This window comes from Crocodylus porosus, unplaced genomic scaffold (genome assembly GCF_001723895.1).
Source record: "Crocodylus porosus isolate Cpor-Errol unplaced genomic scaffold, CroPor_comp1, whole genome shotgun sequence".
Classification (NCBI taxonomy): Eukaryota; Metazoa; Chordata; order Crocodylia; family Crocodylidae; genus Crocodylus; species Crocodylus porosus.
Window position 1 is genome coordinate 52195776 of NW_017728948.1, and position 17109 is coordinate 52212884.

Consider the following 17109-nt stretch of genomic DNA (forward strand, 5'->3'; position numbering starts at 1 on the left):
CCCCCATGCACTTTCCAGCAGAGCCAGAAGTGGACCAGAAGCACTTCTGGGTCTGCTGCTGAGTGTGCTGGGGAGCCCCGCACATGCCTGCAGGACACTCCATGTGCCCCAGCATTGCAACATTCACAAGCCGCCTGGTACCTTGAGGTATGTAAAAAAAACAACCCCTAGAACATTTAAAGCTGTTTCTATGGCCAAATCGATTTGGAGGGTTCTAATTCAAGTCGGAGAGATTAGAGGGTCCTCTGATTCTATTCAGATTTGGAGATTAGGCCTCTGAACTGGGCCGAATCAAATCAGGGACTGAAACTTTGCACAGCCCTAATACACATACTGAACAGTGCTGAGCTGTGGTAGTACCGCTGTCCCCCAGATAGTGCTTAGGAATCATTAAAACACAGTTAATCCTTAAATGGAATGTGAAATACAAACACAGACAACTCAGTGTCCTAAAATCAAAATCTAACTTTATTAGTACAACAGATACTATCTTGGCAGTTTCTGTATTCAGAGAGAGAAATACATTCAGTACAATAATCTCACCCAATCCCAGATGTTACTTCGCTCAATAGAAAAGGCAGCCAATCAGTTCCTGAAAGCAAAGGCTGTGTCGTTGGCTGGGATGGTCCAGACAGCTGTTGAAGGCTGGATTTATGATGCCAACATGCTTAACTTCCTTGCTGCCCCCTTTATGCTTTTCTTCAACTTCACTCCTTTGACTCTTCAGTTTTGGATTGGTCTCTCTGTGGTCAGCATACTGTCCATATTTTATCCTGTCAGCATATTCCTTTGTTCAACAGCCCCATCATGAGCACACCTCTTAATTTGGCCTTTTTCTGGTGTCTTACTTTGGGCATTATCCATTGGTCTCCCTTATCATCTTTCATTAACATATTCAATTATTTCATCCCTCTGATTCAGCTGGTTAGTGCCAAATTCAGTTAATGTGGGCTGGTAACAAGGCCATTGCTATGTTATGTTAGAAGAACTCAGTGGTAAAAAAGAAAAGATATAATATAATGAGCACTATGAGCTCTACAAAAACAACTCAAGGCCAGCTAGCTGATAAACAAAATAAAAAAATTAATCAGGCTATACAAAACTTAAGCAATGATTAAATAAGGCTAACTATACACACTACTATAATTCACCATTCTATAATCAGGTGCCGCTTTAAAGCATAAAACACAACAAGCTACCCTAACAGCTGTAGGGTCACCATAGCTTGGAACGCTGCTGACTAACAGCATTAGGAAGGTTGGGAGGTTAGGAAGGGCCAGGGGACCCACTGCAGGCCAGACAAAATCCCTTAGCAAGCCAACTCCAGGCCATAGGCTGTGTTTTGCCCATCCCTTGTCCCTTGGCTCTTCCTGGCCCAGGTACAGGGTGGGGGGCAGCCCAGGCCATGGCATGTGTAGCTGGTCCCACTGCCCTCTGGGCCCACGGGGCTTAGGGCAGCATGGCAGCTGAATTCTACTTCCTAGTAGCCTAGTGGCAGCAGCTCCTTCTGGCTGCCACTGGTAGTGCTGCTGCTGTTGGACCCAGATGATTTGCTTGGGGCTCCCTGGCCTGTCCACCCTGCACCCAGTGCTGGGGGCATTAGATGAAGCAGCTTGGCACCTGAATGGGCAGGGCATACTGTGCTGGTCAGGTGGGATGGAGTCATGGGTGGGCAGGGAATGGTGTCTGGGAGCGGGACTGGAAGGTAGGGCTGGTGCTGGGATTGTGGGGCAGTGACAACGCAGGGCAAGCGCCTGAGTCCCAGGGTGGAGTAGTGATGATGGGTGCCAGCTCTGTGGGCAGGGACATGCCAAGAGTGGATTCTAGCTGTGTCCCAGGCCCTGGCCCTGTGCTATCATCACCCTCTGATCCCAGCACTTGTCCTGGCCCTGTCAACCCATCCTGCTCCCAAACGGCACTCCCACCCGCCTGTGGCCCCATCCCATCCAACCCACTGACTACACCCTTCCCACAGTGGTCCTGGGCCAGTCTCTATGGAGACCACAGGGCTAGGGCTGGGATTGCTGGATGGTGACAGCATCGGGTAAAACCACTTGGGGAGTTTTGGTGACCTGTTGCAGGACTGAAGTTTCTGACTCAGCCTGGAACAGCTCACCAAAACAGCTTAAGTGTTCCGTTTACCCAAATAATTGCCCACCCCTGCTGTCCATTTCTGGTGGGGTCCAGCCTAATGATCTAGAAGGTAAATCATGAGCCTTTTGACTTTGGATTGATGTCATGCATAGTTTTACTAGCTATGTTTGTGTATATATGTATATATAGGGTGTGGTGTATGTGTGCATCTCTCTCTCTCTCTCGCTTCTCAGTCTTTTGGGCTAGGATCAAGTGAGACTGGGAGTATCTGAACCCTAAGATCTCTAGGCCTGGGACTTGCATGTAGGATGCCTACCTGCTTGCTTGTAAGATGCCTGCCTGGATTTGTAGAGTATCCGAAGCCCTAGACCAACGGATCTAGGAAGGAGGTATTTGCCCAGTGGTAAAGCCACATAGACATGATTGAGCTCTGCTCAGTTGAATTTTGGAACTTAACTATTGGGTGTTGCCCAATTGAATGTGGAGCTGATTTGGCCTTGAACAAGACAATAATGAAAATAGTTTGTATTGTATATAATCAGGTATTAAAGTGCTGCTTGAAAGTGTGGTTATGGACTACGTGTGCTAATGCTTGCAGCAGTTTCAAAAAAAGGTAACATACATCAACTTGGGGTGAACAAAGTGTATGGGTACTATATGCAAATGGTTACAGCCATGTTTAATTTTGTGGTTATTGTTTTCACATTTGTTCCTTGTTTCTATGTGCTCCAGAGGAGCAGGGTCTGGGAGTAAAGAGAAGGGAAAGCGGTTGCCAGGGGGAAAAAGTTGGGGGGAAGTAGAGAGCAAAAGGGCTGCCTGACCTTCCAGATCTATTTTATCTCCTGTAGCAGTGGGAAGGGGACAAATTCAAGGCAAACCTCCAATAATTAGATTCTATACCTGGAAAAGTATAACACATTTATAAATTGTCCATATATAGAATCTAATTATTGTTGGGGGGTAAGGGGGTGTCTTATAATCAGGGTCATCTTCTATTCAAATAAATATGCTATTCAATTATCTTTGGTATGTGGTGCCTATGACAAATATTGTGGAGGAAAAGCATGGGATTGAGAGCAGTATAAATCATTAAAAAGGGTTGATGAGTTGAATGAGATGACCTTTCCATTGTCCTCCCTAAAACTTTCCCTTTTATTTGTTAATTTTCAGTAGTAGGCACTGTATTTTTATTATTGTCTGTTTAGGGCTCTGCTTACCTTGGTTAGGTGAGAATGAAGTAACTTAGAGGGGGTTTAACATTTTTAATATTATTTACAAGTATGAAGGTATTACTCTTCCATAGGTTTTGAAAGATGATTATTTTAAATGAATATAGTTGATTGAAATAGCCATGGGGACAGGATTGATTAAACTCTGGTTAAAATTCATATTTTCTTCTATTAAATTAAAATAAATAACCTAAAATATGGAACAATGCAGTGAAAGGGCACAAAAATCAGACAATTTAAAGTGGAGCACTTTTTGTCTGAAATCATAGAATTGTAAGGTTGGGAGGGACCTCAGGAGGTCATCTATTCCAACCCCCGGCTCAAAGCAGAACCACCCCCAGCTAGATCATTCTAGCCAAGGCTTTGTCTACCTGGGTCTTAAAAACCTCCAAGGATGGAGAGGGGCCTGAAGATGGCAGTCTGAAGAAAATTAATGAATAGGGAGGGCCGGAAGAGTTACAGGTGGGAGAAAAGTGAGAGCAGAATCTCCAGCCACCTTTCTGGGATCTTTCTGAGGAAGGTAATTTAGTAACAGACAGAGTAACACAAGAGAGCATAGCTGCAGAGGGAATTTCAGAAGGACAGAGACAGGTTTTAGTAAGAACAGGAACTGGAGGAACTCCCTGAGCTAATTAAGATTGTGTAGCCCTTCAGGGCAGTGACAGTGGAGTGGATCACAAGCCAGACCCCCACCCCCCCTAAGCATCATCACATGCCACCAGCTGAATGTACATTCAGGCCTTTGAATACAGCTAGTTATTTTTTGGCCTTGGACACCAAAGATCCTCCCTACAGAAGACTGCCATTGCTCCTGTGTCTTCAAAATTCCAGCAACTGTATCTGGATATCTTTAACTATCATTTCCCCGACCTGCATTTGGGACTGTTGAATCTGTACTATATATATGAAGCTGCTCATTTGAGCACTTTGATACTCATCTGTAGTGCTTTAGCTCCTGCTTCAGTACTTGTTTTTCCTGAGATTTGTCTCTCAGCAACACCCTCTTCTTTTTTCCTTTCTGTTCTTATTGCTTTTCTATTTTCCTTTCTCTATTTTATTTCCCCTCTTTTACCTATAGTTCCTTGTACTTTGGGAAGAAGCAGTTATTGGATTCAGAGGACTCTTCTGATACTAATTACAGCTCCACTATTAGAAATGCCAGGCAATGATTTTGAAGAAGATAGGATCTTACTTGTCTTCAGTTATTACAGAAACTTTTAAAGACAGTTAAAAACAGTTCAGAAATGTAACTTACAATTAAGAGATTCTTAGGACAAGGAACACTATCCAACAATGTTTCCATTTCTTTGTATTCCCTTTCTGATAAAGGTGTGGTAGACCATTTTTACAAGGCTAGGATGGTTGTGCAAGGCTAAGGGAACAGTAGATATTCCCGGAGTTTCCACTAACTGTGTTATCTACCCTCTTGACAAGAGCCTGGCTGGACAAATTTATGGTACTGAGATCAGAAACTTCAAATAAAACTGGAATATATTTGGATCAAAGTTTTATCATTAGATGGCCACAGTCTTCTGAATCATGTACTAGTCCATCAGAACCAAGAGCTGGGTGGAATAATAGAGGAAGTTTTGCTAGATTTTCTTCCTTGAAGGAAATTCTTGGAAGAATAAAGAAAGCTCAGGGTCTGCCCCATATAATGGACACCTTGTTTAGGAGTGTGTAGGGGCCTCCTTACAAAAGGAAAGGGTCCCTCCTCCAAGAGAGGGAAGAGAGAGGCAGAGAGGCTCCCCTTCAAAGGTGGCTTTGCTATCAGCAACTAGCTTTCTGGTATCTCAGTCCATATCTTGCACATAGTAGCTGGCTACAGTGCACCCAGAAGTGGAAAGTTCTTGAGCTTTCTGACAGCAAAAATGGAATGATTTTTTGAACGGTCTTTTAAAAGTAAGAAGACCATAAAGTCCATGTAAACGTTCTTGTTAATTAATTCAGCTGATTGGTATCCAACTTTTATTTTCACTTCATAATAATCCTACCCCAGTCTCCTACCTCCTTTCCAACTGTTATGCAGATGCAAAATTTGAACTAAAGAATTGATGGACATAGTCATGTTATATTATAAATACAGAACAAAAAAGGTGGTACCCATCTCAGAAACTTACAATATAATGAGACAAGAGTCAGCATTTAGATGCAGACAGATGGAGGAATACAAGGAAACAGTGAGGCCGTGTAGGTCAGCATGGTACTTAGTAGTCATACTATAATACTAATTTAACATTGTTAAGTTTTTCTATTTCCATCATGGCAAAGGAGAAAGTGTTTGAAAATCTTAACAGGTGGACTATGGAGGCTGTCATAAGAGGCCAACTGAGGACAGGCTGTGCAGTGCTTTGAAAGTGAAGACAAACAACTTGTGTTTGAGGTTATAAAGAACAGGGAACCAAAAGAGGGAGCCAACATAGAGAGAGGGATGACATGATCAAAGGAACAAGATAGAAAAATTATTTTTGCCACAGTTTTCTGGATGGATATGATCAGGGCAAGACTGTATGTGGCATAGCCAGCAAAAAGGAAGTTGTAGTAATCAAGATGTAGGGCAGTGGTTCTCAACTTCATTAGACTCAAGGCACCCCTTAAATACCAGCTCTTACCTCTTGCTCACTTTTTGACAACGGAAAAATGAGAGACCAATTCTTGTGTTGCAAAGAACTCAGAAAGCCCACAACAGGTCAGAATGTTTTTGACACTATAGATTCCTATTAGAAATCTCTAGGTCAGGGATGGGCAAAATAGGGCCTGGGGGCCAGATCTGGCCCACCAGACCATTCTATGTGGCTCACGGGGCCCCTAAAAAATTAGAAAATTAGTATTTATTTGCTCCTAAGTGCCTGTCAAAGATGACAGGAGCCAGGGGCAGTAGGACCCACAGGAAGCTAGTGGCAGGACCCAGCAGCAAGGTCTACCCAGCCCTTGCCCCCCAACCAGAAACCCCTGCCTAGCAGTGGCTTCTGGCCTGGGACCATGGGGCTGTTCCTGCTTCCCTGTGCTGGAAAGGGAAATGTGGCCCTCAGCAGTTTGCCAAAACTCGGTAAGCGGCCCTTCGCCCAAAATAATTGCCTGCCCCTACTCTAGGTTCATTTTGTGAATCATGTATAGATGATTTTACACTTAACAGTGCTAATATTGCACAACACCCTTAAAAGAATCTTAGAGTACCCCAGGGTGCTGTGGCACACTCGTTGAGAATTACTGATGTAGGGTCATAATGATAGGGGTTTTAGCTATGTGGATGGAAAGGGAAGGCTGTGTCTTTGAGTTGTTAGAAAGCAACTAGGTATGTTTAGTTTAGAGAAAAGGAGAATAAAAGGGTTATGATAGCAATTTTCAAATATTTGAAAGGTTGCCACAAAGAAGAGGGAGAAAATTTATCTTTTTTTCTACAGAGGTCAGGGCATGAACCTGTAGCAGAGTGGTTTTAGGTTCACACACAGGAATTCTGAACTTTAGGAACCATAGGACAATGGCACAAACAATCAGGAACTTTGTTTAAACTCTCTTTTATTGGCGATTTTCAAGAGTAGGCTTTATAAGTATTTTTCTGAGATGGTTTAGGAATGCTGCATCTGGCATTTGAGTGGGAGTCATATTAGATGACCCTTGAGGTTTTATCCAACACTCTTGTTGCACAAAGCGGTTCGTTTCTCTGGAGGCCCGCAAAAATCACAGACACACAAACATTAGTCGGTACAAAAGGATGTAGTTGTTTGCAGACAAGGTCAGAGTGGGGCATTGATGCCCAAATCAGCTTCTGACCAACTAATTGTGTTTGCAAGCGGAATTTATCTTCTCTCTCCTGAGCACGTGTGCAGACACTGGAACTCTTACAGCTACTTCCGTTTCATACAAGCATACATGTAGTTACATCATTACATACATCGCATGTATAGTATAATTAGCTACTTAAGTACGCAGGGTGGAGAGGTAAATATGTATCAGCTTATTAAGCATGCTCAAAAACTACAACAGTTCGCCAAAAGTTTACACTTCAAGGCCATAGATAATTGAATTTTAGCTCCTGCAATCAGCATGAGAAAGACTGAGGCAGGACTGGGGGAGAAAGAAATACTGCCAAAGACTCCTTTCTTATCAGGTGCAAGATGCAAGCTGCGCATTTCTAACAATATTCCATTTCTAACACTCTGATAGTATGAAAGGCCATGTCTGGATGAGCATGGATGTTTGGTTCCTTGGGGACAAATGGCGGTGCACCTTGTCTCTTACTGCTAGTTGTTCCTGGGGAATGCCCATGCCATGCATGCTCTGGCACATGGCAGATTACCCTGGGTGGGATAGGAGAGGCTGGGGCCAGCACTAGACTGGTCCCAGCAGCCTTATCTAGGATACCGGGGCCCTCCCAGGGCTGCAGCTGGGGCAATTTTGTCACTTGGAGCCTGGCTGGCAGCTGCAGTGCACTGCCCCCACATGTGCCATTCCACTTTTTTTGCATGTGTTTTTTTTTTTTTGATCCCTGGATATCCAGGGGTCACTTTCCCCCTCCCCCCCATACTGCTTCCTTGTGGCGCAGAAAACAGCTGAACATGCAGTATGTAGTGCAGCAGATGTCTGCAGCATTACATGCTGCATGGTCATGCTCATCTGAATGTGGCCAAAGAGTCTACAAGATTTAGATATTGCTGAAGATGAAGACAAAGGTTAAAGTTGAAGATGGTGTTTGAGTCATGTGATTGAGTGACTTGCGGGAAGTATCAAGTGATAGAACAATGAGGTAGTAGGGTAGAGCTCTTCACTACAGTTTTAGTAACAACGGTAGTGGCCTGGAAAGATTTCAGTTTCATTTGAGGCATGCATTCAAATCTCTGAGCTAGCTGACTGATTTCTATATTTTTTTTAATGCTTTTTGTGTCAAGGACATAATGCTAGCTTCTGTTGGTCAAATTGTGTTCTGGTACACAAAAAGCTGCATGAAATCACATGAAAGCCACTGTTGAAAAACAACAAAATAATCTGCTCAGTGTATTCCATGTAACATGTAGAGTCATACTTGGCATGTGTATAGGGCATAATATCTAATGATTTAATGGCCTATTTAATGTTTTTAAAAGGTAGTAAATTTTCATGGCATTTCTATGAGATGTAAATCTTATTATACCTATTTGATGTATAGGAGAAGCTAAGACAGTCATGTAAGTGATTTCCATCTGCCAAGTCCTTGATAGAGAACAGAACTTGGAAGTCTGACTCCAAACCTTCTGATCTAATTATTATCATTACATGCTTTTCTCAATATTGAGAGCATGTGAATATCCAGCTATGGTATACTGATCATTAAAAAAAACCAACTGCAGACATAATCTAAGAAAAACTTCTGATGTCATGTTCAATGTACACTGTAACCAGAATTATTTAGAGAGGTAAATACCAAATATATCAAATATTTGAATGCTGCTTCTTTACAGATTAACTCTTGTGATCAGAATCTGAACCGATGTTGTGAAATCATAGAAATAAACTCCATGATACAGGGGCAACTCTTCACCATCCTCAGTCAAACAGCCCGAGAAGGTGAGAGTGTTTTTGTTTTTGGCCCCAGTAATTAGTTCATACAACTCCATTGTTTTTTTTAATGCTGGCTAAGGATTTATTTATGCATTTTTCTCACATATTTCTGTTTTATGTATTATCTTAGGTGGGCATTATGCAGGTGTAGAAACAATAAAATCTCGTCTTTTGCCATGGCTTGGAACTTGTTTTTCCAGTACTGCTTCAGGAAGGCCCTTTGAAACCAATCTCTCTCTCATTCAGGTATGCACATTTTTAAGGCAATAGAATGACATTGATTAAAAGCTTTCCTACAATTAAGAAAGAATCTCTTTTAATAACTGTCTAACACTCTCACAGTTTGCCTTGTGACAGTTAAAACAATTAGGTAATTTTTATAGTAGCTTTAAGAGATAAGTGAAAAAAGTCATTGAAGTTAATTTAACCAGACTGGCAAACCAGGGCTTATGCTGTTTCACAAAGAAAAGTGTTTTTTGTTTTTTTTTGTTTTTTTAATGGAGTATTTTGTCTTGTTGAAGAAAAGGGCTGTTTCTGAAAATGTATATATCAAGGTTAAGATATATATGTTAGTTCTGATCTTGCATTTTTGTAGGAACTGTGGAGGGGTTGAAAGAGGAGTGGCCATGAAAATGTCATGCCATTCAGTTGTGATTTCTTTTTCTTCTTGGCATTTATATTTTTTACGTTATTTGTATGAGTTTTTTGTTTTTAATGGCAATTAATATAACTCATACTACTATAGTTATCCTAGCATTAAAGGCAAGAATAACAGTGATGTATATTTCCTTAAATTTAATGTATTGTGCAGCAGAAGTTAAAGCAGAAATGGCATTAATGACAGTTCTACTGGAGAGGCAGATCCTCTGGAAGAAAAGAATTATATTAGCTGATGGTCAGTTTTAGGAAAAAGTACCATATTTTCTCACATATAGCGCACACCTTTTTTAAAAAACCAGCTGCTGGAAATTTAAGTATCCATTATATGGGAGAAAATATAAGAGCAGTTTCTGCCATTTACCAGACAGAAGTGAAAGTAAGTTCTGCACGCTCCACAAGGAGAAGACCAATGAGCAGTTTCAACTCCCTAGGTGCTATTATTTGGGTGCTTACTCCCAGGAAAGATCTTTTCAATTCGTTCTGCCTTTCAGGGTTATAAGATCTGCCATTCTGCCTCTAAGGGCTGCTTACTGATGTGAACCCCACCCCACCAAAATCCAGCGCTTTACTTTCATCTTGGCATGCCCCCATGCCAAGCACAGTACATACCCAGAAAAGAAAGTGTGTCAAGTCTGACCTGGCTCACCCAATGTCTATATAGATTGCACGATTCAACGGGGCTTTTTGGCACTTCTAGCTAATAGCTGATTGATCAGCTATTAGCTAAAAGTGCCCAAAAGCCCTGCTGAAGTGTAAGATCTATACAGATGCTAGGGACTCAGGTCAGACTGATGTGCCTCCTCTTTTGGTAAAGCACTGGGTTTTGTTTGTTTGCTTCCATGTCTGTCAGTGGCCAAGGTGCTTGTCTTATCCTGGTATGCGCTGTATGTGAGAAAATACAATGTTGAAGACTGGTATTTCAGGGTCTGCTTAATCCTCCTGATTTTTTATTTTATTTTAAAATGTTATTAGTTTATTATTTTAAAATTTAAAGGGAATATCTCTCCCAAATAAGTGAAACATCACATCCTTAGGAGCTAGGATATGTTTTATTAAGCTGTCTTGATGGTTAAATTGAAAATGGTGATAGAAAGAATCTGGGTGTTAATAATAGTTTTTTCAATTGCATTTGCACTCCAAATGAGCACTTTTAAAAAGAGAATTAAAGACCATTACACAACTACTAGTCTATTTAGACCTGTATTGGACCAAGCAGAGGTCCTCAGACAGTTACATGTACAAAAACATTCTTTTCAATTGTAATAGATTTATAAAATTAAAAAACCTCTTGCTTTTTTTTTCTGTTTCACCTATACAATAATGTATGAAAAATAAATTCATAAATTAAAAAAAGCTCAAAATTAATTGTTGGAACATTTTGACGTAAGAGTTTATAAAGAAAAATTGTGGACCAAAGTTTGATATGGGTTTGTATGCCTGTTTACAATGCATGTCTTCTAATGAAATGGCAAAGAAAATGAGAAGCACCCCAAATGCATAACTTTTTGCTGATGTAATTTAATCTCTCTCTCTCTGTCTTGTGCTCTCTGTGGCCTCCTCTAGATGTTATTTATGTAGTGCTACAAAATTTATAGCATTACAGAAAATAAAGTGTTACGGGCAGCCATTAGTTAAAAGTCCCCCCTGGCTGGAGCCAAACAAATTCATGCTCTCTGGTCAGAGGGTGATAGGGGGCTGCTCCTTGGCTCCCTCTGACCCCTTGCCTCTTCTCCCAGAATTTTAAAAGTGTATAAGCAGCTCAGGACTGGGAAATAGCTGACTGGGGTGTTTCTGTTTCCTAGTTATGTTCCCTGCCACCACTGCAAGCTGCCTTATTCCTGTTGCTGTCCATCTATTCAGTGGACAATGTGTGCAGGGCAGCTCATTGTTGTGAGGGAGAAAAGGAGAGCAGAGCACTGTGGGATAGTGGAGAGTCTAAGACCTGACCACATGTTAAATTTGTCTCTGGACAACAAAGAAATTGCTGTTTGAACCAGCAGCTTCTTTATCACATTTTTTGCCATTTTTGTGGTGAATCACTGTTTCAGAAATATTCTTTATTGCTACATTGGAGAAACCTACAGATTTTCATAAATGCCAAGGGAATGCTTTATAACTTGAAGGCACAGTAGTCCAAGAGTGTGATATCTGTATTTTGTTCTAGGATTCAGTTGAGAAAGAAAGGCAGCTGAGAGAATTTGCCAGCACAAAGAACTATGAATTGCAAGAGCTGGAGAAAGAACTGAACTCCACACGTTTGCAGCTCAGCCATGTCCAACAAGAGTAAGAGACCTATGTATTTTTCAACACAGTTTTTTTTCGCCTAATATCTCATTTTGATTTGTAGAGTTTTGCAAAATGTTTCATTTTGTCTGGTAATGAGAATTTCAGAACATATCTAGAGTCTGCATTTTCTAAATTTGACTATTGGATTGTATACCAAAGGCATTAAAAGTCTTCTAAGAAAATAATGGAAACCTTAGATTATCTACTTGTTTGCAAAGTTAAAATTTAAGATGTTTTTGTCTGCCTCAGAGATAACAGGCATGGCAGGAATAAAACGTTTTGTACAGAGGCAGATCAGGGGTGAGGGGAGGTGCACACAAATATTGCAAGAGTGCATCCGGGCAGGGGGGGGAGGGGTGCTGGCAGTGACAGCAGCATTTCTAGACGGACAGTGCTGAGGGAGTCAACTGACTTCATGGCTTATTATAGCGTACATGATCCCTGTTAATGACTGTCTTCTTTTTAATGATCTTGATGTTTCACCAGTCAAGCTATCTTTTGTTCTGCAATTCTGCTGCCTGTTAGCTGCTCCTGGTAATGAAGTTCCTGTTTCACAGCCCTGCAGATGGTTTCTAACTCATTCCAGTCAAGTTACATTGGTTTTTACTTCACTCTTAAACTGAATAATACAGGCCTAAGCCCCTAGCATATTTGTAAATCTTCTGGTTTATTTCTAACAGAAGATAATGTGTTGTTTCATATTTGATGTACCTCACCATGTGCACCCCCTTCTCAAAATTCTAGATCTGCCATACTTATGTCTATATTCTGGGTAGACTTATTTAATACAGATTCTGTACTATCAGTTGCAAAAAAAGTGAGGAAGTGCATACTGCATGTACTATATATCGGATATTTGCAATATGTGACATTTGATATAAAAAGGGTGGCTGAAAAAATGCTAGTAATCTAAAAGAATGCCTACTCACAAAAATGCTCCTCAGTAGCTAGAAATATTAAGAAACAGAAGAAAACCCCTCATAGAAAAACTCTCATGATCTTGATCTACCAGGATTGGTCTTCATTTAAGGACTGGGGCAGCTCCTGTGCCTTTTGTGAGCTGTATCATGTGGGCAGTCTTCCAGGATACAGGCCAAGGTATCAGCTTCAGCAGGGCAAGAGATGCACAGTTATGCATCGTCCACTTACCAGTACTCTAATATTTGGAAATAATTGTCCTGAACCCACTCCTATTGAGGTCCATTAAAAATTCCTATTGACTTTAATGGTACAGGATCAGGCCCTGTCTCACCAAGAGTCCTCCTACATGCATCAGATAAGATGGGCAGCAAGAGATTTGAGGGACACACTTCAGTTGCCTCAGGAATATGTGCTTTTTGCCACAAATTGTTTCCTTTCAAGTGTCAGCAGTGGGCAGTCATAATGGTAGAGTCTCTTTGACACTGAAGCGGCTATTTATATTTATATATAGTTCAAATTGAATATGTTTTGAAAAGTCAAGCTATTTATCTGAAGTTTAAGACCTTAGCATTAGCAAACAATTAAGCTCTTATTTGCTCACTTGAGCAACATACTATCTAAAAATAAGATTTGTGTAGGTGCAGTGTAGCTCTTCCTGTAATGCTTTCTATATACATTTTTTTTTTTAAAAAGCTGCAAAGAATTAATTTCTCTGCAGGTTTATTTTTTAACCAATTATAATATCTTTTTGTCCTTTAATTGGAAAATTCTTATTACACCCTAAGCCAGCAATTTTATGACTAGAGTACTGAGGGATCCTAGTATGCTGCCATATCCTTTGAAAGGTACCTTGAGGTGTGAGGAGATAAGAAGATGAATGAAGGGTCAGGCTTGTCCCTGCCTGGCCAATCTCCTACCCCCACTTCCTAGCCTATCTGCAAGGAGTGGCTATAAATATATAAGTATTATTTCTATAGTAATTATTATACTGTACAGCCCTCCTTGCATATTGTGTGTGTATAGTTTTTGAAATTGGGTGCCACTCAGTTCACAGAAGCCATGAAGGGGTGCCTCAAATCCAGTGAGGTGTGCTGCAGGTCCAAAAAGGCTGAGAGCCACAGCTGTAGGTAATGTAGAAGAAAAGTGACCAACCTGGAATTGGAAGCAGGGGTGCAGACAGTTGGTTATAGCAAGCAACAGCTTCTAACAATACTGGTAGGGAAAAAGGGAAGGGATATCTGAAAAGGAATTAGAACATACTACCATAGTTTTCTTCTTCAATTCAAACTCTCATTGGCCATGAAAATTGCTTTTACTTGCCATCCTCAAAGCTTCATAGAACACCTCTAGGCAACATATCTGCATAGTTATTATTCTTCTGTGTATACATTTCCTTATCCTTGTACATTAATGAAGTAGCTGAAGTATGGTAGGCATAAGGGATTCTTAATTTTTATCGTATATATCATTTTGTAAGTTGATACTAGGATGGGATACTAGGATGGGAGAGTATCATTGAGTCCAGTCCCCTGCCCCAGGGGCAGGAAATCAACAGGGAACATCATAGGATCCCAGCAAGATAAACATCCAAATGTGTTTTGAAGGCATTCAAAGTGGGTGCTTGAACCACCTCTGGCAGCAGTCCGTTCCAAACCTTGCAGGCTCAGACAGCAAAGAAGTTCTTTCTTGTGTCCAGCCTGAACCGGTCACAGTGGAGTTCATGACCGTTCGATCTTCTCGTTCCTTGGTTGGCTCTGGTGAACAGTCGTTCCCCCAGATCCTGATGAGCACCCCTGATAAGCTTATAGGTGGCCACCAGATCACCCCTGAGCCTGCGCTTTTCCAGGCTGAATAGCCCCATTGCTCTCAGACTCTCATCATAAGGTCTGTTTTCTCAACCTCTGATCATGCGCATGGCTCTCCTCTGCATCCTCTCAATCTTCTCCAGATCCTTTTTGAAATGCAGAGCCCAAAGCTGGACACAGTACTCCAGCTGCGACCTCACCAAGGCTGAGTACAGTGGGAGAATGACATCTCAGGATCTGCTTGATAAGCATCTATAGATGCAAGCCAGCATTTTGCTCACTTTACTAGCTGCAGCATCACACTGAAGGCTCGTGTTCATCTTCTGGTCAACCATAACCCCCAAGTTCCTTTCATCTGTAGTGCTAACCAGCGTAGCACTACTGAGCCTATAAGCATGGTGCAGGTTTTTCCTCCCAAGGTAGAGAACCTTGCATTTTTCAGTGTTGAACACCATCAGGGTCTCATCCACCCATTTCATGAGTCTGTCCAGATCCGCTTGGATCACCCTCCTGTCCTCATGTGTGGATGATTTACCCCAGAGTTTGGTGTCATCAGCGAACTTGGCCAGTCCACTTCTAACACCAATGTCCACATCATTGATGAAGATGTTAAACAGTATAGGCCCTAGGACAGAGCCTTGTGGGACCCCACTGGTCACAGCGGACCAAGACAATTGGCTCCCGTCAACCACCACCCTCTGGGTCCTACCACAGAGCCAGTTCCCCGGCCAGCGGATTGTAGTGACGTCAAGGCTGCAGTTAGCTGGTTTAATCAAGAGGTGATTGTGGGATACCAGATCGAAGACATTTTTAAAGTCGAGGTATATGACATCGATCTCTTCACCTTTGTCCAGGTGATAAGTCACCTGGTCATAAAAGGAAATGAGATTAGTCAAGCAAGATGTATCCGCAACAAACCCGTGCTAGGTATCCCTCAGGATATTGCTTTCAGCTAGTTTGTTAAGACTGGCCTCCTTGATAATCTTTTCCAAGACTTTCCTCAGTGTAAAGGTCAGGCTGATGGGCCTGTAGTTTCCTGGATCTACTTTCCTCCCTTTCTTGAAGATAGGTACCACATTGGCCCTCTTCCAATCATCGGTCACTTCACCAGAGCGCCAAGAGCTCTCAAAGATCCATGCCAGGGACTGAGCTATGATGTTCGCCAGCTCCCTGAGTACTCTTGGGTGTAACCAATTAGGGCCGGCTGACTTGAAGGTATCCAGCCTGTCGAGGTGTTCCTTCATGAGGTCAGCTTCAATGGAGGGCAAGGAATCTCCCTTCCCCAGGCCTCCCTGACCCATAGTGGGCAGGGCCATCCCATGGGGCTGATGAAAAACTGCCGCAAAGTACCCATTTAGCAAGTTCTCTTTTTCCTGGGCATCGGTTGTCAGCTGCCCCGGCTGCTTTAGCAGGGGCCAATGTTGCCCTTGCTTTTCCTCCAGCTCCCCACATATCTAAAAAAGGACTTTTTGTTTTCCTTGATATTTGTAGTTAGCTGGAGTTCCATTGCAGCCTTGGCTTTCCTGATTTGCTCTCTGCAAGTCCGGACTAAAGCAGAGTATTCTCCTTCGGTGGCGGTTCCAGTCCTCCATCCTTTATAGGTCTTCCTTTTAAGATGCAGGAGGTCCACTAGTTCCCTGGAGAGCCAAGGGGGCTGCTGTGCCCTTCTGCTGCCTTTCCTCTGAGACGGGATGGACTTTGCTTACACATCTAGGATTGCTCCCTTGAGGAGCAACCACACATCCTGAACTCCCCTCTCCATTGTGACTTTTTAGGGCCTCTCTGACAAGTCTCCTTAGCTTGTCAAAGTCAGCTTTCCTGAAGTCGAGGACTTCTGTACAACTGCCTGACTTGCCAGCTTTGCGGCAGATGGTGAAGGTGATCAGTTCATGATCACTGTCACTCAGCTTCCCTTCAATTGTTAGGTTGCCAGTTAGGTCATCCCCGGTTGCCAGTACAAGGTCAAGCAGTGCTTTACCTCTTGCCGGCCCATAGACTTCCTGCGTCAGATAGAGCTCATCCACACATGAGAGAAAGCTTTGCAACCACTTAGATTTGGCCGAGCGCTTCTCCCATGAGATGCTGGGGTAGTTAAAGTCTCCCACGACAACCATACACTGGGATTGTGCGGCCTCAGCCAATTCCCTGGTGAACTCCTGGTCAAGGTCTTGACTCTGGGTAGGGGATCTATAGTAGACCCCCACCATAGTATCCCCTGTGCTGTGTTCCCCACGGATTTTAACCCAGAGGGTCTCGAGTTGTCCACTGCGGGTGTCAGTGTCAGCTTGCAGGGACGCATAGCTTTCCTTGACATAGAGAGCTACGCCCCCACCTCTTTTGTCCACTCGATCCCTCTTGTACAGGGTATAGCCGTCTATACCCATGGTCCAGTCATGGGTGGAGTCCCACCAGGTCTCTGTTATCCCAGTGACATCGTAGTTCTTTGCATTTAGAAGGAGAACAAGTTGCTCCTGTTTATTCCCCGGGCTGCTGGTATTTGTGTACAGACAGGAAAGTGTCCCCTTAGGGGCTCTTGCCTTGCCTACATTTTGTTCCAGGGCTGGGGCTGGAGTGGG

At 42.5% G+C, this 17109-nt stretch overlaps 1 protein-coding gene across 1 annotated transcript in view; it reads left to right on the forward strand.

Moving 5' to 3' along the window:
- SPATA18 (spermatogenesis associated 18) overlaps nucleotides 1–17109 on the forward strand; it is a 44412-nt gene that overhangs the window by 7257 nt on the left and 20046 nt on the right. Inside the window, exons 2-4 of the mRNA XM_019552616.1 lie at nucleotides 8762–8867; nucleotides 8992–9107; nucleotides 11686–11804. Of these exons, the coding sequence (XP_019408161.1) occupies nucleotides 8762–8867; nucleotides 8992–9107; nucleotides 11686–11804 (341 nt within the window). The remainder of the gene's footprint in view (nucleotides 1–8761; nucleotides 8868–8991; nucleotides 9108–11685; nucleotides 11805–17109) is intronic.